The sequence below is a fragment of the Schistocerca cancellata genome, chromosome 2 (assembly GCF_023864275.1).
Source record: "Schistocerca cancellata isolate TAMUIC-IGC-003103 chromosome 2, iqSchCanc2.1, whole genome shotgun sequence".
NCBI classification, from domain to species: Eukaryota; Metazoa; Arthropoda; class Insecta; order Orthoptera; family Acrididae; genus Schistocerca; species Schistocerca cancellata.
Window position 1 is genome coordinate 932,021,456 of NC_064627.1, and position 20,782 is coordinate 932,042,237.

Genomic DNA, 20,782 nt, shown 5'->3' on the forward strand with positions numbered 1-20,782 from the left:
TTCAATAGGAATCAAAGTTTTCCACTGACTTTCATTAGTCTTCCTTAACTGTAAGTAGACTGAAATTTGTTTTGCACAGTAGAATCTTATCCAAGCCGACATCGGCCCCGGAAGTCTAGGTACTTGTTACAGCTCACTTCTTATCAGCGCCTGACGCGAGGCATCTCGCCAACTGTAGCTGTTTTGCGTGTTGCGTTGCGTAGAGATTAGGCGCTGAGGCGGCCGATGACCCGCGCTGGCAGACAGCTAGCGTGAGTCGTGATCAAGGTGCGTCCGCCAAGGGCAGGGGTCAGCTGCGTGTCCGTAAGGCATGGCGAAATAAGCTCACGCTATAATCCACCCCGACTTTGGCGCTGCATTTTCTGCTTAATATTTGACAACACTGCTGTCATTTAGACTTCTCTCGTATTTGTCAAAACAAATTTTATACATTTATTTTAACTCTTATTCCTTTCATTTGTCGTCACGGCACATTACGGTGATTACGTATTCCTTCATACTTTATGGATGCTATAATATTATGGAATCTGACGACACTTCGTTTTTTTGTTGACATAATCAAACAAAGTAACACTTCTATATCTACTGGATGTCTCAGAAAGAATGGTCAATATTGAGGGATATGACAGGAACGAACAACTGAAACAAAAAATTGTATTAAACATGGGCTCTGAAATGCCTACCGATACCTTAAGATCTATGAGCACGTCCTCGTCTTCGATATTGTGAAGCAAATCTCTTCTATTGGAAGCTTTTGCTTTACATATTTTGAGAAGACGTAGTATGGACCAAAACAAGAAACAGTCATCGAGTAAACATGGGTTCCAAAACGCATTCCTTAAGAGTTATGAGCACTTTTTTCAGGAGAAGAGATGTATTTCACAGTAGCTAAGATGAACAAGTGTTCATATCTCTTAAGATTTGCATTTTAGAGCCCATGGTTACAAGCCTTCTTTGGTTCGAATGATCGTTTCTGTCGTATCCCTGAATATTTACCATTCCTCCTGGCGCACCATTCTTAATCGACCTTATGGTAGTGTATGGTGTGGGACATTTCTAGCACCATTATATTTTCCACCTTTCCTGTTCCATTCGCGATTAGCGCTTGGGAAGAATTATTCTCGTTAATCACCCGTATTAGGCCTAATTTCTCTTATTTTCTCTATGTGGTCAATTCGAGGGCTGTGGAACTAATTTGTTACCCGACTCTTGCAGGACCGTACTCTCTCAGCACTAAACCTCTACGTGATACGCGTATAAGAATGTTCCTGGGTGCGTTACGTGTTCCAACCTCTAGCCGTATGAGGGTACGTGCAGCATTGTCGAAGTCCAGGTGATCACAAATCGCGGTGACTTCAGCGTAGCTATTGTCCTTGAATAAAAGTGTCATCTTTTGTCTCATTGTGCTTTTCTTTCTGTTACCTTCTGTACTATTCTGTAGCAATTATTTCTATGTATGGTCCACGTTTCACGAGCTATGTTACTTTTCATGTGAAAGTTACAGTCGTCCTTAAGTTTTGCACATCTGTATACGACCCTAGTACGTCTCTAAACCGTGCGGTTCTAGGCGCTACAGTCTGGAACCGCGTGACCGCTACGGTCGCAGGTTCGAATCCTGCCTCGGGTATGGATGTGTGTGATGTCCTTAGGTTAGTTAGGTTTAAATAGTTCTAAGTTCTAGGGGACTGATGTCCACAGCATAAGTCCCATAGTCCTCAGAGCCATTTGAACCATCTGAACGTCTCTAAACTCATTCGAGGCCAGTTGGCAGTTCCTCTTGTTGGGGATCGCAAACAATAAGCAATACTCCGTATTAGGCCGTACTGACTTCGTGACAAATAAAACTTGGTAGTGGCCCCTTTAATACGACCTTGCACAATCCATACCACGACTATTATCAGGAAAGGAAACGGGATGGCGAATCATGGTTGGTAGTCGTACTTTGATTTACACATACTTAATTTATTAACATAAGGTTCCTGCAGATCATTCCCCACAATCTTCACTACAAGCAGTAGTTACGTAGTATAAGTTCTTATTGAAACAAAACAAGTATAACCATAAAATGCATGTAAAAACAGTTCAGAAACAACTAGCAAACACAGTATTGCCGTGGCTTTGCCACACTTAACAAAAGCTTACAACTAGCAGTACAGTTCCTGTCAGAGTGGGCCAGCCACTGAATTGCATTTAAATACTATAGGGCCCAACCAACACTTAAATATCACGTGGTTAACCACAATTCACTAGAACATAGATATGTAACAGAAGCAAGAAAGATAGCCATGAAACAAACCCAGGTTACACTCAGTTGCAGGTCCATTTGTTTAAGCATCAGAAAATCACAAATTACAAAACGCGTTTTACCCGCCTTGGCGGAAGGAAAAGATATACTAATCCTTTGTATGGGGTCTTCGCCCAAAGCAATCCGGCCGTGGCAAGGTTACATAAACACAGCGGGACCTAGGCTGCGGGTTACACCTCACTCCCCGCGTTGGCGCTTACAGCAGCTTCTGACAAACACAGGGCAATTGCAACTCTCTGAAACACACAAAATACAGGGCGGAATCCTTGCATCAGACATACGTGCATCAGTCTACAAAATGTTCCGTCCACAGCAACCACTGCCCTTTAAATTGAAACCACTTAAGGACGGTTCACCAATAATAATAATATCACTTAGGTGTAGTTTTCAGTCACTTAATACAGTTATAACTAAGACTTCACTGCGAAGCCAACATTTAACCAGTTCACACGGAGCTCATCCACATACTTTTCAATTAATGGCTGTGTAAGTTCCACAATCATCTAGCGAATGAAACGCCTCTCAACCCGTTTCTCAGCCACATACACTAAAGGCCAACTTACTTGATGTTGGCACACAGCACAACTTAGCGACTCAAACAGCTTAACCACATTCCTTTAGGGACCTTTTCCTTGATAGAAATCACGGAACTTTGATCTCCGAGCTGCCCAAAAACAAAGACTTGCCGACCAATACAATTGCGTGGTGTATCACGCTGATAGGGCACACCCGGTGGCAGTCGACACTCCTTTCTCCGAAGACGTCCCACGTCTCTCTGTTTCCCTTTTGAAAGCTAACGGTCGACTCTTGAAGCCCGCTAACCCGGAAGAAAGCCACACGATGTGCAAAGATCTCGTATACCCTCCAAAATCGATCGGATCGCAACGATATAACGAGCGTACTGCGTGTTGGCCCCGTGTTTGGTTGGCAACGTGGTGCAGCTCACGCCTGGACTTGCGAGGTGACCATCACAACAAGCTCTACGGGATGTAGTCCATATGTCTGGCTGTGATCACCCATTAATGTGGTACCATCTAGGAGATAGCAGACGGAACTTTTTGAAGGGTAGCGCTTTCAAGCAGAGGAAAACTAAGTTTCACGTCACTTTTTGACCGTCCTGACGGGCAGTATGGCTGTTGGTGGATTATGCTGCCAGCAGAAATAGTTCATACATGAATGTGAGAATATCTTAGTAGTGAAGAAGCTACCGCTGTTGTTCGGCAACGAAGATGTCTAGCGGGCCAACCATAGTGGTCTCGGTCCTGTAACACGTCAAAGATACCAAGTTATCACACAGAGTCGGTCACTCAGTCTATATTATCGGATGGATGCCATTTGTGATTTGCAGATTGGTTGAAACACATGAATTACTTTTGCAAGCCTTCCGTAAATGTTATGAGAATTTAAAACATGATAACGTCATTGCCATAAAGTTTTGTGGTGTTGAGACAGGTATGCCGAAAAGTTCTACAGAATATATTTTAAAAAATAATTTTTTTAGCGTATAAGAATGGATGATGTGATACTGTGGGCACTCCTCATTATAAACTATTCAGACGCCGTGGCCCTCGTTACTCTGCTAATCAGCGTCCGCTGCTTGTGGCAGTATTTCAGGGAACGCTGTAGGAACGGTGTAAGTGTCGGTTTCAAAGGAGTGTTCGCTATCGAGAATAAATCACGCTAGAGGGTAGAGCACTCCATATTTATTAAGCGAAAATGACGTCCAGGTAGCTCCAGTTTTATGAAGATATCACCGGCAAAAATACAAGGACAAGTATATCGCAAGATACTGGGCATCCGATTTAATGTTTCATCTGAAACATCTTTTTATGAATGAAGAAAACAAATTCTAAAAGTGAGTTCGCGATGGCTATGGATTTTGCGAATAAATAAGAATTACCTATCTCTTATTCATCAACACAGTTTTCCTTTGAAAGTTATCGACTACGTATCATACAGCTCGCCTCAAAAACAACAAATCAACCCAAATTGTAAACGTATTTTCTTCTGTAATTTATTACCATGTTTCCGAAATACATAGTTATGCCACGTATTTGTCGTCTCGTTGCTTAGTAAGATTAAGAAAATACATATTGTTGCTATATTAGTAGTAACCTTTTTTTGTAAACTCAAATGTCTCACCAACATCGTTAAGGAAACCAAAAGGTATGTGAAGTGACACAGTTAAAAGGAAATCCATATGTTTACTTCGTATTCGCTGAGGGTATGTAGAACTGGAATATATGAGAGCATGTGACAGTAAAATGATGAAGTGATGTTTTCAGTTATTTCTTACAGTTGGCATTAAAGTTTCTGGGTTGTTTTTCTTTTTTTTGATGATAATTTAGTGTCGTAATACTGAGGACAGTCATCGACACTTCGACACGTTTGGTATTCTCATTCAGTATTTAGTTTTCGTAGATGTAATGTTACGATGAGTAAACCTATTCGATTTCTGAGCCGTTAATTACCGCCTGACTGTGACAGGATGGTACAGTTTTTATTTGAGACAGTCTGTTTTGCTTTGTATTTAATTAGTAATTAATGATGGTCGTGGGATGAAACATATAACGTAACTGGAATTAAACGAGTAAAAGTTGCGATCTAGAGGGAAATGAGAATGTTGTGTAGGTTTTTAATCGGTAGATGTGATGAACATTTCAGAAAAAATTGAATGTTTTATTCAAGACAAATAGCTTCACAAACTGTACAAGTCAGTAACGCTTTAGTTCACCTCTGGCCCTTATGCAAGCAACTATTTGGCTTGACATTGATTGACAGATTTGTCGGATGTCCTCCGATCGGATATCGTGCCAAATTCTGTCCGATTGGGGCATTACATCGTCAGCATCCGAGCTGGTTGGAGAGCCCTGTCCGTAATGCTCCACATGTTCTCCATTGGGGAGACCAACCAACCTTGCTGGCCAAGGAAGGGTTTGCCATGCATTAAGACAAGCAGTAGAAACTCTCGCCGTGTGCGGGCGGATATTATCTTGCTGAAATGTAAGCCCGAGATGGCATGCCATGAAGGGCACCAAAACGGGCCGTAGAATATCGTCTATGGATCGCTGTGCTTGGGTGCCGTATATGCCAACTAAAGGAGTCCTACTACGAAATGAAACGGCATCCCAAGCTATAACTTGTGGTTGTTGGGCCGTATGGCGGTCAACAGTCAGGTTGGTATCCCGTCGCTGCCCAGAGCGTCTTCAGATGCCTCTCCGGCCTGGTATCTCACTGACTGGAGTAGAATTGTCTGAAGTAATGAGTCCGGCTTAGAATTCGGCTCCGGTGACCAACAAAGACGTGTCTGGAGAGGCCCCGAACAGCAGTGAGTTATCAACCTGACTGTCCCCCGCCGTACGGCCCGATAACCAGGAGTGGTTTTTGGATGTCCACCCTTTTGACAGAAGGTCTTTGGGACGACGGCCGTTTACTATTGCGAGAAAATGAAACACCTCCAGCCGTCCTTATGATTTTATTTATTTTGTTCGTGCTTTCCAAACCCTGTATTGGCCAGCAAGGTTGCCGGATCGTTGCCCAATTGAGAACCTTGGAATCATTATGGGCAGGGCCCTCCAGTCATTTCAGGATACTGACGGTCTAATGCGCCAGCAGCATTTAGCACGATATCCCCCCCCCCCCAGGAGGACATCCATCAACTCTGTGAATGAATAGCAAGCCGAGTAACTGCTTGCATAAGAACCAGAGGTGGAGCAACGCCTTGTTGACTTGCTGAATTCGTGAAGCTCTTCCTCTTGAACACGATTATTCTGAAACTGTAATAATTTGTCTGTGTGTACGAGGACATCAGATCTACCGATTTCCGTTCCATTCGGATATTCCTTCGTGGTTTGGTGCCTTTTTTTGTCTTAGAGTGTAATTATTTTTACGGTTCCTGGCTGGCTCTTCTTAGAGAGATGGTCTGCTACTTGATTCATCGTCTTTCAGACCTGTTTGGCCGCACTGGAAGCTTCCACGGCTCCTGACCACTGTGTCACATGATGGTGCGCTGGTACCGTACAGTTTCACCAACGCAGCGTGGATTGTTGCAATCTTTTTCTTCTCCAAATGCAGAAAGCGAATTACGATCCTTATTTTATCATTCCACTGCGTCATTTTGTTCTGACTCATCTAGCGGCCTGCTATGGCACTGTGGTGCTGATCTTTCAGTGTGTAACAGCACTACAGGTAGATACAACAAAATGGCTGAAAAGGCTCTGAGCACTATGGGACTCAACATCTGAGGTCATCAGTCCCCTAGAACTTAGAACTATTTAAACCTAACTAACCTAAGGACATCACACACATCCATGCCCGAGGCAGGATTCGAACCTGCGACCGTAGCGGTCGCGCGGTTCCAGACTGAAGCGCCTAGAACCGATCGGCCACAACGGCCGGCACAGGTAGATACAGGATGACTGTTATTGAACTATGTGAAATAAAACCGTCAGAACTTCTGAACGGTTTGGTTAGGATGTTCAAACTGCACATTTGGCCGCGGGCCGTGATGGGAATTAGTATGCGCTGTATGGTTTGGTGCAGCAACGAATCCCACTTTCATTTGGATGGGTTCGTCAATAAGAAAATTGGCGCATTTGGGGGATTGAGAATCCGCATTTCGCGATCGAGAAGTTTCTTCGCCCTGAACGGGTGATTGTGTGGTATGCAATGTCCAGTCACGGAATAATCGTTGCGATATTCCTTGATGGCACGGTGACTACCGAACGGTATGCGAAGGTTTTGGAAGATGATTTCATCCTCGTTATCCAAAGTGACCCTGATTTCGACAAGCTATGGTTCATGCAAGACGGAGCTCGACCCCATTGAAGTGGGAGAGTGTTTGATGTCCTGGATGAGCATTAGTTGAAAACAGTCTTGGTTGCAATTTTAGTTTTTTTATCAACTACTCGTTTCACCTTATTTAGCCCCATCTTATTCTTTAATTTGCTCCTGTGAACGTGTACGCGTTATGCACGTCTTGAAGTCACTCACATCCATCTAGAAAGTATTTACTGAGGTTAACGAAGGCGATGTTGGCCTGATGTACTCGACGACGCCATTTGGCTACACTGTCTAAAGGATCGTCCTCAGAAATACCAAATTAAGATCAGCCTGAAGATGCCTAAACAAGGTGAAACACGTAGTTGATAAATAAAAAAACAACTAAAATTGCAACCAAGACTGTTTTCAACTAATACTAATAAACACTGGTTTGCTGATTCATGCCAAAGATGGACTGGAAGAATTTCCTGGAGTAGCGCTTTAGGGACCATGGCCTCTGACATGGGTCTCTATTGGTCGCCATATTCTCAGAGTTTTTCACACTCGCTACTCATTTTTGTGGCGCTATGTTAAAGTGGACGATAAATAGTTTAGACAAGAAAAGAACAGAAGCTTTCGAAATGTAGTGCTACAGAAGAATGCTGAAGATTAGATGGGTAGATCACATAACTAATGTGGAGGTATTGAATAGAATTGAGGAGGATGTCTGTGGCACAATTTGACTGGAAGAAGGGATCTGTTGGTAGGACATGTTCTGAGGCATCAAGGGATCACCAATTTAGTACTGGAGGGCAGCGTGGAGAGTAAAAATCGTAGAGGGAGACCAGGAGATGAATACACTAAGCAGATTCAGAAGGATGTAGGTAGCAGTAGGTACTGGGAGATGAAGAAGCTTGCACAGGATAGAGTAGCATGGAGAGCTGCATCAAACCAGTCTCAGGACTGAAGACCACAACAACAACAACAACATGTTAAAGCGTACAGCAATAACCCCAAAACCGGTGCTGAGCTGAAAACAGCCATTCAGGAGGTCATCGACAGCATCGATGCTCCGACACGTCAGCGGGTCATGCAGAATTTCGCTATTCGTCTGCGCCACATCGTCACAAATGATGGCAGGCGTATCGAATATGCATAACCTAAATCCGAGTGTCTGTACTGACGTTTGCATCTTGAATAAGGTGATGTACGCCGTAGTTCGCAACTAATTTACGTTTTGTTTTCATATAGTTCAATAATTGTCACTCTATACCTACCGACAAACGCGGTATTAATTACTTAACTTCATGAAAATTTATCGGGTATTCAGCCAGGTAGCGTCGTCCAAAAAGCGCGATATTTCGGCAAGCCGACTTATTGCTATCTTCAGGCGCCTGAAGATGGCAAGATGTCGGCTTGCCGGAATATTGCGCCTTTTGGACGACACTACCTGGCTGAATACCCGAGAAATTTTCAAGATTTCTGTACGCCAGGAAAACCTCAATCACACAATTACTTAACTTTATGTTTTCAAGATGGAGATATTTCTGCATAATCCAAACTTCTTGCATCATTTTACGTTGCTGAATTTTTTTTATGGGTTTTTAGATGGAAGCACACTTTCTTAATGCTACGTCGCATCTTTTCACAGCTGCACTGCTGCGGAAACCGCAACTACACGGACTGGCAAGACAAGGTGCCCACCTCCTGCTGCAAGGCCGACAAGTGCGACACCAGCGACGTCTCCGAGATCTACACACAGGTAGGCGGGCAGCGCTGTGGCCGCAGGCCAGCCGACAGCCAAGGGCCAGTGACGGTCCTGCAGCTCCTAACACGGAGCAGACGAACAAAAACATCTTGCCATATGTAGTAGCCTGACTAACGCGTAAATGTTACAGAGCGGCCGAAGTCAACAGAACGTAAATTGAGTGTCCATGACATCCTATTTTGGCCTCTTATAAGGGAAGCATACATCCTAATGGTTGTGATTTTTCTCATCGCACGATTGTAGTACATGAGTAACCAAAACCCATGGTGTGATTCTTCAGTTTCTCCCGGTGTATTTCTTGTTCGAACAGTCCACGGGAAAAATAGGACGAATATTGAGGATCTCTGACGTCGATCTGTTGTAGAATTTTAGAACATGTTTTTTGCTCACGTATCATGTCGTTTCTGGAAACCCAGAATCTACTCTGTAGGAATCAACATGGATTCCGGAAACAGCGATCGTGTGAGACCCAACTCGCTTTATTGGTTCATGAGACCCAGAAAATATTAGATACAGGCTCCCAGGTAGATGCCATTTTCCTTGACTTCCGGAAGGCGTTCGATACAGTTCCGCACTGTCTCCTGATAAACAAAGAAAGAGCCTACGGAATATCAGACCAGCTGTGTGGCTGGATTGAAGAGTTTTTAGCAAACAGAACACGCCATGTTGTTCTCAATGGAGAGACGTCTACAGACGTTAAAGTAACCTCTGGCGTGCCACAGGGGAGTGTTATGGGACCATTGCTTTTCACAATGTATATAAATGACCTAGTAGATAGCGTCGGAAGTTCCATGCGGCTTTTCGCGGATGATGCTGTAGTATACAGAGAAGTTGCAGCATTAGAAGATTGCAGCGAAATGCAGGAAGATCTGCAGCGGATAGGTACTTGGTCCAGGGAGTGGCAACTGACCATTAACGTAGACAAATGTAACGTATTGCGAATACATGGAAAGAAGGATCCTTTACTGTATGATTATACGATAGCGAAACAAACACTGGTAGCAGTTACTTCTGTAAAATATCTGGGAGTATGCGTACGGAACGATTTGAAGTGGAATGATCATATAAAATTAATTGTTGGTAAGGCGGGTACCAGGTTGAGATTCATTGGGAGAGTCCTTAGAAAATGTAGCCCATCAACAAAGGAGGTGGCTTACAAAACACTCGTTCGACCTATACTTGAGTATTGCTCATCAGTGTGGGATCCGTACCGGATCTAGTTGACGGAGGAGATAGAGAAGATCCAAAGAAGAGCGGCTCGTTTCGTCACAGGGTTATTTGGTAAGCGTGATAGCGTTACGGAGATGTTTAGCAAACAAGTGGCAGACTCTGCAAGAGAGGCGCTCTGCATCGCGGTGTAGGTTGCTGCCCAGGTTTCTAGAGGGTGCGTTTCTGGATGAGGTATTGAATATATTGCTTCCCCCTACTTATACCTCCCGAGGAGATCACGAATGTAAAATTAGAGAGATTCGAGCGCGCACGGAGGCTTTCCGGCAGTCGTTCTTCCTGCGAACCATACGCGACTGGAACCGGAAGGGGAGGTAATGACAGTGGCACGAAAGGTCCCCTTCGCCACACACCGTAGGTGGCTTGCGGAGTATAAATGTAGATGTAGATGTAGAAACACCGAGTAGGAACTGTCCATTTCCCACCAAATAAAACGCGAGCATTATTGGGAAGTGTCAAAGACGACTCGGTTTGCAGAAGGCCGGCATATACTAGATTCCGTGTCAGTGTGGGAAGACTTATTTTGGACAGACAGTGCGCATCATCGAAGATCATTGCCGAGAACATCAGAGGCACACTCGACTTGGGTATCCCAACAAGTCGGCGGTCGCAGAGCACTGTTTGTCCGAAAATCACGAAATGGACTACCAACATACCAGGGTCTTGGCACAGACATCTAAATACTGGGACAGCGTCGTTACAGAGGCTATCGAAATTTGCAGCAGGGACGGACTCATCAACTGAGATTGCAGCTACAACGTCAGCAGGGCATGGGAACCAGCATTGAGTCAAATTAAAAAGACGCTCAGCAAAGGACACGAACAGGCGACTAGTGCGGTCGAGGCAGTTACACCGACGCCACCACGGACGCCGACGCCAACGTCTCATCGACCGCTGACGCGCGGGCGCGGACCGCGGAGAGAACGCCTCGCGAGGGGAGGGGAGTTAAGACGACCTCCCGCCCTCAGGAGCTCAGTTCGTCAGCGAACCTGACGATGGCGACGTGTCTGATCGCCGAAATATTGTGCCCGTTGGACACTATGAACCGGCAGTACACCAGTGGACTGTTCGAAAAAGCCACGGTTTTTGGGGGAAGATTAGGGAAGGAATGAGGAGATTCGAACGCAGTACAGGCAGAGTTCTAGTCTGTCGGCCTAGGCGGTTGTGCTAAGGCCGCTGCTCGGTGATAGACGCCCTCGTAGGCATTCGACAAGTTCGCAAAATTTTGACCCTGGATTTCTCGGAAACACTTGCATCGTAGTGTGGCATCACTTGCTGCATCTAAGTATGCACTAAAATCGTACAATGGATGAGCAAAATCGATATGTGCGTCTCTTGTTAGTACAACCATGTGTACCATTCACCACCAACGGGAATGGTACTTCTATCTCTCTCATTCTTGTTTCCTTAAGCTCAGTTATAAAAACATGGAATATGTAACGATAACATATCACATGATTCACACTTTTGCGTCTTTCACGGGTCAGATTCACGGTTTGATTGTCACTCCTTGACAAAACCAGTCATAAAGAAAATGCTAATAACTCGGCACATTGACTGCAAGACTGAAATCACATTATATGGTAATAGAGGTAAACACAATAACACTTGTAATACATCTTTAAAATTTTTATCTTTCTTAATTAAGCTTTCCTTAATTTAATCTTCCATTTTAAATACAAAGATCATTTTGCAGTCAACAATTGAAACATCGTGTAGATCAGGTGCTGACACGACTTCATGTTACTTTCTACTCCGTTAGTTACTGTTCTGTTATGATGAAGCTTAATCATCGACAGTATGTGGCAGATGTCTCTCAGAAGCCAAGGCTATTGTTGTTCATCTAATACAACACAAATGGTCTACGCTTTGATAAAATGTGTTACATGGATAATAGGTAAATTGCAAAATTCAGCCACTGGGCGTGAAACCCGCTTTACTATCCAGAGATTCTGTGGTGTATTTGTCCGTGAATTGTTTTTCTTGTGGTTATCACTGTACTAACACTGACTTAATAATAAGAAGCTTATGGTTAGGAAAGAAATGGATGTGCGACGCACTGAAAGCAGATTTGAAACAGGAAGTTCAATATCTCACAAACTTTGCAAGATTAGCAAGCGACTGGAGACTTGGCATTACAAAACTAAACGAATCCTGAAATTTTTCCTTTGCACGAATCTGCGTACAGTTTTACGCTTCTACCCGACATAAACTACGGATTGTACCTCAGTATTGTTCGAATTGAAAAAAAGACCTCCTAAACTCAACGAGCGGTGAATGGTCTTTTCTTCCTTTAGCTATTTTGAGAAAAAATGAAAAGATTTCTATCAAATGTCTTGCTCTCATTATTTTAGTGGTGCTTGTAGGTTTGTAGACCAATGACTGTACACAGGGCTGCTACAAGCTGGTGATGTACTTACTGCACACTGTGGACTGTATACTGTGCTTGACTTGTCACACAGGGCTGCTACGCACAAGTGGTGGACTTACTGCACACTGTGGACTATATGCCGTGTTTGACTTGTCACGCAGGGCTGCTACAAGCTGGTGATGGACTTACTGCACACTGTGGATTGTATGCTGTGTTTGACTTGTCACACAGAGCTGCTACGCACTAGTGGTGGACTTATTGCACACTGTGGACTGTATGCTGTATTTGACTTGTCACGCAGGGCTGCTACGCACTAGTGGTGGACTTACTGCACACTGTGGACTGTATGCTGTATTTGACTTGTCACGCAGGGCTGCTACAAGCTGGTGATGGACTTACTGCACACTGTGGACTGTATGCTGTATTTGACTTGTCACACAGGGCTGCTACGCACTAGTGGTGGACTTACTGCACACTGTGGACTGTATGCTGTATTTGACTTGTCACACAAGGCTGATACGCACTAGTGGTAGACTTATTGCATACTGTGGACCATATGCTGTGTTTGACTTGTCACGCAGGGCTGCTACACGCTGGTGGTGGACTTTCTGAACACGAACATCGGGCTGGTGGCCGGTGCAGCGGCAGGAGTGGCTGTCATCCCGCTACTGGGTGTCGTGCTCGCCTGCTGCCTGGCGCGCAACATCAACAAGGCCAAGTACGAGCAAATGGCCTAAGGTGGGTACACTTCGCAGCCAGCTGCAGCAGGCAGCATGGTGCGGCACCTGGCATACTCTGCAACATACTCTGTCTGACATTGAAATTGCAGCGCCGGTAAAAGTAGGAAATAACGAAATTTCACCTATTGCTCGTTTGCAGTTTACTAGGAAGAATATAATTAATTTTGTGGGTGACTTGGGGTACCTGGAAATAAAATTTAGTGTAGTATGTGCGAGGGCTCCTTCTGCCTCCTGCTTTTGCGACTGGACTGCGTTATTCAATTAGGTAAGCTAGGCTTCCACCGTTATATTCACTTTGTATGTTTTCTTTTGACTCGTGTCAAAGCCTCGGTACTGGATCAGCAAGAATCCCATCAGCTTCCCTCACCAGTTTCGTTCTTTACTCTTAGTTTTTCGACACATTTAAACCTCCATTTATTTTCCTACCCCGGCCCGTTCGTCGCCCATGTTGTGACTCTCAGCAGCCATCTCCGAAAACGCCAGCTGGGTATGGGTCCCGCCTGTTTGCTAAGGGCCGTAAAAAGCACAAGAAAAGAAGGAACAGCACCTCCGCGTTGCCCGTAGTCAGCCACTCAGTACAGTGTCACTTTCTTACATACTTCACTCCTGTCGCTGCTAAACGTCAACACCTAACGTCTTACGTATGAAATAGCCACTTCCCACTCTCAACAATAGCACTCCGAAGCTAAAAAGGCTAGTGAGAGTAATGACTGCTCCTTCAACGAGCCGAGTCAGAAACGGAATCGTCCAAGCGAAAGAATATTCCGACAGTTATGGGTAATGTTAATGACCACTTACTTTCCGTCGGCTTGTACATGTTCCGCTTAATGCAGCAACATCAGGCTACGTCCTACATGCTCGTATCTTATACCCCAAGCAAAGTTCCACGAGAAAGTATTCAAGTTCACTGTTAGAAAATTTAGAGCTTCACTGAAATAAAACTCGACACTTCAAGAAGCTAATCCTGAACATTATACAGTTCATATTTGTCTGATTTTAATAGTCGATAATGGCATAATGGACATTATACTCCCAATTAACTAACAAAACAGTTCGGATCCTAGTCATTATACCATTAATGGCCATTACTCTTTTTCGTCAATTATACCAAGTTATGTTGCAATAATTTGCTGACAGCTTTATGGATGGAACTCTCCCCTGTATCCCAAGAGCCGACTTCTCTTGTTTTTCTGGGCAGTCTTTCAACCTGACAGCTGATATTTGGCTTTTGGTAGTGGCTGATGATGCCGTACTCGACGACGCAGTTAGAGGCCGAGATGATTGCTGGCAGCCCACCGAAGCGTCCGCTGCCGCCCCAGGTTTCTTGCTTTGTAACGCACCTGCCACTGTCAAAAGTCCACAGGTGTCTAACAGGCAGTTCTGTCGTTAGCGACAACCTTAGCGTCGCTTCCTCCAAGCCCTCCTTCACCAAGGAGCACTCCCACTAGTTAGTTATTTGGATCTCCTGTTTCTTTAATGTATTTAATTTTCCTCTGGTTCAGAAAGTAATTCATACTCCGTGTTTACAGTTTTAAATTGTTTGCCAGTATCAAATATAATATTATAAGTACTCCTTAGTTAATTTAGCAACATGCTTTTTGAAACTCCCTCGCCACGTTTCCACCAACGACAGACAGACTTCTTGCTAGGGGTATGTGAAGATGGTATCTAATCTTTCGGACCTGTCTGAAAGAACAGATACCATCGGTGACCATGCAGCTCTCTTAGAATGAAATGATAATTAAATCAATACCCTAAGCTGTCGACAGGCGTTGATAAACTCGTACATCAGTGGGGACAGTTGAAAATGTGTGCCCCGACCGGGACTCGAACCCGGGATCTCCTGCTTACAAGGCAGACGCTCTATCCGTCTGAGCCACCGCGGGCACAGAGGATAGTGCGACTGCAGGGATTTATCCCTTGCACGCTTGCCGTGAGACCCACATTCCCAACTTAATGTCCACGCACTACATTCGTAGTGCCCCTGCCCACTACACTCATTACTCACGGCAGAGAATCTCATCGAGTCGCGTAAGAGTTCGGGCAATACGTGTGCATCCAGCACAGAAGAAGAACGTCAATGGCCAGTTAGCCTTAGCTATATGAAGATGGTATCTGTTCTTTCGGACATGTCCGAACTCTTACAGGACTCGGTAAGATTGTCTGCCACGGGCAATGAGTGTAATGGGCAGGGGCACTACGAATGTAGTGTGTGGACATTAAGTTGGGGATGTGGGTCTCACGTGCAAGGGATAAATCCCTGCAGTCGCACTATGCTCTGTGCCCTCGGTGGCTCAGATGGATAGAGCGTCTGCCTTGTAAGCAGGAGATCCCAGGTTCCTGTCCCAGTCGAGGCACACATTATCATCCTTCTTGATGTATATCATCGCCTATCGACAGCTTACGGTCTTGACTTAATTATCATTTCATTTCTTCGTAGGGGTGTGGGCCTCTCGCCCCTTCCTGCAAACATAACCTCTGCTGCCAACAATGGCTCTAAGACAGCTGGGCACCGAGACGAGTTTAGCCACAACGGCAGACATGGGCACGTCATTCCATGCAGCTTCAACACTACAGCAGTGAACGCACATTGGAAGCGTGTATTCGTCACCGCCATACTGGCGTATCACCCGGCGTGATGGTATGGGGTGCCATTGGTTACACATCTCGGTCACCACTTGTTCGCATTGACGGCACTGTGAACAGTGGACGTTACATTTCAGATGTGTTACGACCCGTGGCTCTACCCTTCATTTGATCCCTGCGAAACCCTACATTTCAGCAGGATAATGCACGACCGCATGTTGCAGTCCTGTACGGGCCTTTCTGGATACAAAAAATGTTCGACAGCTGCCCTGGCCAGCACATTCTCCAAATCTCTCACCAATTGAAAACGTCTGGTCAATGGTGGCCGAGCAACTGGCTCGTCACAATACGCCAGTCAGTACTCGTGATGAACTGTGGTATCGTGTTGAAGCTGCATGTGCAGCTGCACCTGTACACGCCATCCAAGCTGTTTGACTCAATGCCCAGGCGTATCAAGGCCGTTATTACAGCCAGAGGTGATTGTTGTGGGTACTGATTTCTCAGGATCTATGCACCCAAATTCCGTGAAAATGTAATCACGTGTCAGTTCTAGTATAATATATCTGTCCAATGAATTCCCGTTTATCATCTGCATTTCTTCTTGGTGCATCTATTTTAATGGCCAGTAGTGTACTTTCATAAGGGCCAGAGGTGGGCTAAAGCTTTAGTGACTTGTTCAGTTTGAGAAGCTCTCTCTCTTGAATAAACCATCCAGTTTTTCTGAAACTGTAACCATTTCTTTGCCTGTGGATGTACGTCACATCTACCGATTTCCGTCCCAATCAGATAACTCCTTTGCAGTAATGTGGAGCTCATTTTTCTTATCTGCGCAGACCTTGAAGTATAACCGTTTGTCACTGATTTCTCAAGCACTATTTCTTAAATAAACCTGTTTTTGATCTCCTTACTTCTCCTGGCGGTGCACTGAAAATTACGTCAGTGTATGGTGTGTAAAATGTTGCTGTAGCGTAGCTAGTAAATCCGTTTGTAGCTGAGACTCTTTCATTGCGTGTTTCAGGTGCTGCGAGGGGCCGTACGGAGGTGGCGACCGCTGCCCCCGTCCCAGTTTCTCTGCGCTCTCTTTCTCCTTCCTCGTGTATCTCGTTATCACTGTCCACACTTGTATCTACGCACGCACACGGCTCTGTCCCAGCTACCAGCCGCACCACTTCAGCCAACATCTGCCGTGTTCTTCGACCCACGCTTTATCAGTGTTGCAAATGTAAAAACATCACAGATCTCCTAACAGAAATATATAAAAAGGAGTCCAAACTAAACAACAGATGCATGTTTTCTTGAGAAGTATAGATGAATTTCTTATGCACAATGCACGTAAATAACTTACAGATAAATACCTCACTGGTGACCATTAATATGACGCCATACGCATTGTGTATCGCACTGATCTGACTAAAAACGCTGTTTTTATCTGCAATAACTGAGATTACGTGATATGTGCTTCAATGTCCTTGCTGCTCACAGTGAAAACTATAATCTGACGTGGCAGCGATGTTTGTGTTGCACTTAACATATAGTTCTTGACAACTTCACTCAAACGAGTGGTTCATTTCTCCCCAGTGCTACGTTACGTTTGCTCTGTTCATTGGTCCTAAAGTTTGCCTTGAAAGAATATGAACTCTAACAGCACAATTACTTGCAGTAAATTATAATAATTAATCAGAAAGACAGTCGAACATCGCTACAAATCTAGTTTATTTTGTGTATTATGATTTCACTCAATTCATTTTGCAATTCGTCTCCTTAGTAACACCTGATAATTCATTTCAAATGATCGGTTGTTAGGTGACAAAGTAACTTACTCCTCAGTATTATAACAGCTCACCCACCCTAAAGGTGACTGTAAAATTCTTAATATGAAGCCATATTTGGATTAGCTACAGTGTGTACCGACAATTTTTTTCTAATGTAGGTACTAGCTCAAGAACAACAGAAAATATATAGTATTCGGAAATTACTTCCTATGACGAATTTGTTTGTCTACATAAACGAGGCTTCGTAAGAGTCCATGCAAACCTGCGACATAACACAGAACTATTTTCTATTTAAAGGCCACACGTGACAGACTGGTAGTCATGATTTCCGCGTAGTGACCTTACAGACTGGTGTCAATAACTGTTACTTTGGTTAAGTTTACTTACACACTAGTGAAATCATCTCGAACTATAAGTAGAAAATCAATTATATTTTGTACACACAAACTGGAGCTGATTTATGATTTGGAAGACAGGACCTTCGTTCCTTCGCAACCACAGTAGCTACGTTTAATGTAATATTGATTACCTGTGTTTTTTCTGTTTTGGAAGAAAAGCTAGCAATATATATATATATATATATATATATATATATATATATATATATATATATATATATTCCTCAAGTCGTTTATGTTTTCACCATACTTTGAGCTTTGTCGGGGTGTCATTACTGGGATGCACACATTATCGTTGGAGAGTTCTGTGTGTTTATGACTTAGCATCGTAAGATCTGAACAGTTATGAATTGCACAACTGTCTGATGCTCCTAATCTCTCGTAAGCTCAGTTACTGAACACACGACTGCAGAAACAAGCAAACAGCACTAAGCGAGTCTGCCCAGTGCTGCCAACTTCTCGGTCTTTTTCATATCTAAGGTTAGAAACGCTCTACTGACAAATTCCCTTACTAGATTTGATACGGTTCAGTGTACGAACCAGAACTGTTTTAAATCTATCAAACATATTACATACATTACCCATTATTTTTGTTTCCATGGGAAATGACAGCTGACTTAACCAATGTCTTTAGTGTGAATCAACCGGAAAAACCACATGTCGACGTCGTCGTTTTTATGTCACATTAAAATGCCAAGTCTGCTTCTGGATCATGACTATGCTCAGAAATCGAGCATAGGCCTATTTCAGGTCACTAATCTGTAACAGAAAACGGAGACAAAGTAAGTAGGATCACACTTCTGGGAAAGGCTCCGACGCAGTAATTGATGAACATAACCATAAAAGAGGCAGACTTTTGTAAGGATATAACAATCGCTACAGAACGTACTAAATAAACATGTCGCGCTTATACTCTTTTTTGCAAGTCCCTTTTCCTTTGCTTCCGCTAACGAGTTGGGTATTCTTCAAGACAAACGTAATTTCAGCGGAATATTTGAAGTAGGTAATTTTAACCAGCCAAAAATCACTTGCTTAATAACGCAATAAGCTTTTATTTAGTTTGATTCTGCCTGTTACAGAAACTTGATATATTATCCCCTAAGAAATGGCACACAAGGAAGCTGGAAAAACTGAACTTTTTTTAAAGTAAAATAATCAGTGGCAAATCATAACGACTCACATTCACATAACACCGTTTCTGTCTTTTCATTTTACGCATAGAGGATTCATATGAAATCTGTGATTGTTTTGCAAAAATGATAGTGAGAGGTATCAAAACCAAGTTTAAAATTTTATTTTTACGCATATATTTTCAATTTTTTCTGATCTCCAGTTGGAGAGCTTATCCTTCAAATAAAACCGAGAGAATTATCAAAGGTGTTGCCTGTTGCTGTTGCCATTACACATAGGAAAATTAGTCATACTTACACAGACGTATTTAACTAAGTAGATTACTTCATTTCTTGATGGCCACCAGCAAAATCGGCATGGAATATGTTACAAGGAAAATTATCCTGACTTTTTCGTCTGTAAGAAATTTTCAGTCACACCGTTCGAAAGAAACTAATTTCTCAAGAAAACTTGAAGGTTGCTGGCTACTACTAAGATTTTACTGAGGAGGTTGGATATTGCATATTGCCCGATATTAACAAAAAAGAAATGGTTTTACTAATATTGATTCAGTCACACACGCAGGAGATGAAAATCGTTGTTTAACTCTTAACAGTAATGATACGGAAGTAAACATAAATATTCCTTGTTGCTGTAGATAATTCTTCATTTAGTTACAATAAAATATTCATTGTTGTTGCAGGTTATAGCTCATTTGCTTACGTCGAGACTGATTACTGTTGAAGGAAATCACTTAAACTGTTTAAAATATGCCGCCTTTTTTTCTGACATTGTCACGGAACTCGCGATCGCCGTTGTCTACATATGCAAAACTGTATTGTTTCGCATCGGACGTTACAGAGTGTGCGGTTGGTCTCTGGGTCAGATGCCTTACTTCACTTACTGCCTTCTACACGTCTTATCTATGGCACACATGAGTTTCACTTGGGTGAAGTGAACTGAATGGTTCCTCTGAGCTATTGAACGTTGATAATATATTTTGGTAATTTTAAATTGGATTTCAAATATCTATTTTGTAATAAATCGTTGGTGTAACGGTAGTTTGGAGTAGTGGGTTCCTTTGCAAAGGCGCCTACATGCAGGGAATAGGCAAACGATTTATATAGCCAGAGCACTTGTCACTAATATTAAATACTTCATGTTTGTCCCATAAGTCTGTAATGCAACCAATATACGAAATATGTACTCATTTTTCATTGTGCGTACTGAATCTCTGATGTAGAAACAGTGTATGTTGTAGACTTGATAGATACCTTTACCTGTCTGTACATAAAAGGACAAACCATATATAACCACTTTCACCAATCTAGTGCAATGTATCTTATATTTGCTCTATTTATTGTTGTGCACTTCACTATATAAATGTCTATTTAATAACTTTCATCACGTATTACGTTTTTCGTGCTCCAACTTAGCGTCTTTGCGTAGTATGTGTAGAGTGGCATGTCGTATATCGTGTATAAGTATGGAACTGTATCCATTTAAAGACGTTATATTAAAAGTATAATAAAAGGCTTGTATTCATTGTTACCTTTTTTCAGTACAGCACCGCAACTACTGTATATCACACAAATATCTCACAGTTAATATTTATATACTACAGACGCTCCTTTGTATAGAACACGAAGTACTGGACAAACTAATTTTGATGTTCAGAAAACACGATTTACTAGCGTTTTGGGAAAAACAAAAACGCAATGTCTTTTTTAAAATTTTTAGTAAA

The 20,782-nt window shown here is 43.2% G+C and overlaps 1 protein-coding gene and 1 non-coding gene across 2 annotated transcripts in view; one reads left to right on the top strand and one right to left on the bottom strand.

Moving 5' to 3' along the window:
- LOC126162897 (tetraspanin-7-like) overlaps window positions 1-16,915 on the top strand; it is a 169,932-nt gene extending 153,017 nt beyond the window's left edge. The window contains exons 4-6 of the mRNA XM_049919705.1: window positions 8,718-8,828; window positions 13,014-13,170; window positions 16,777-16,915. Coding sequence (XP_049775662.1) covers window positions 8,718-8,828; window positions 13,014-13,169 — 267 coding nt within the window. The 3' untranslated portion in view covers window position 13,170; window positions 16,777-16,915. The remainder of the gene's footprint in view (window positions 1-8,717; window positions 8,829-13,013; window positions 13,171-16,776) is intronic.
- On the bottom strand, window positions 14,985-15,059 carry Trnat-ugu (transfer RNA threonine (anticodon UGU)). The gene has a single exon. It is a non-coding gene; the product is annotated as a tRNA-Thr (tRNA).
- Window positions 16,916-20,782: the final 3,867 nt, after the last annotated feature.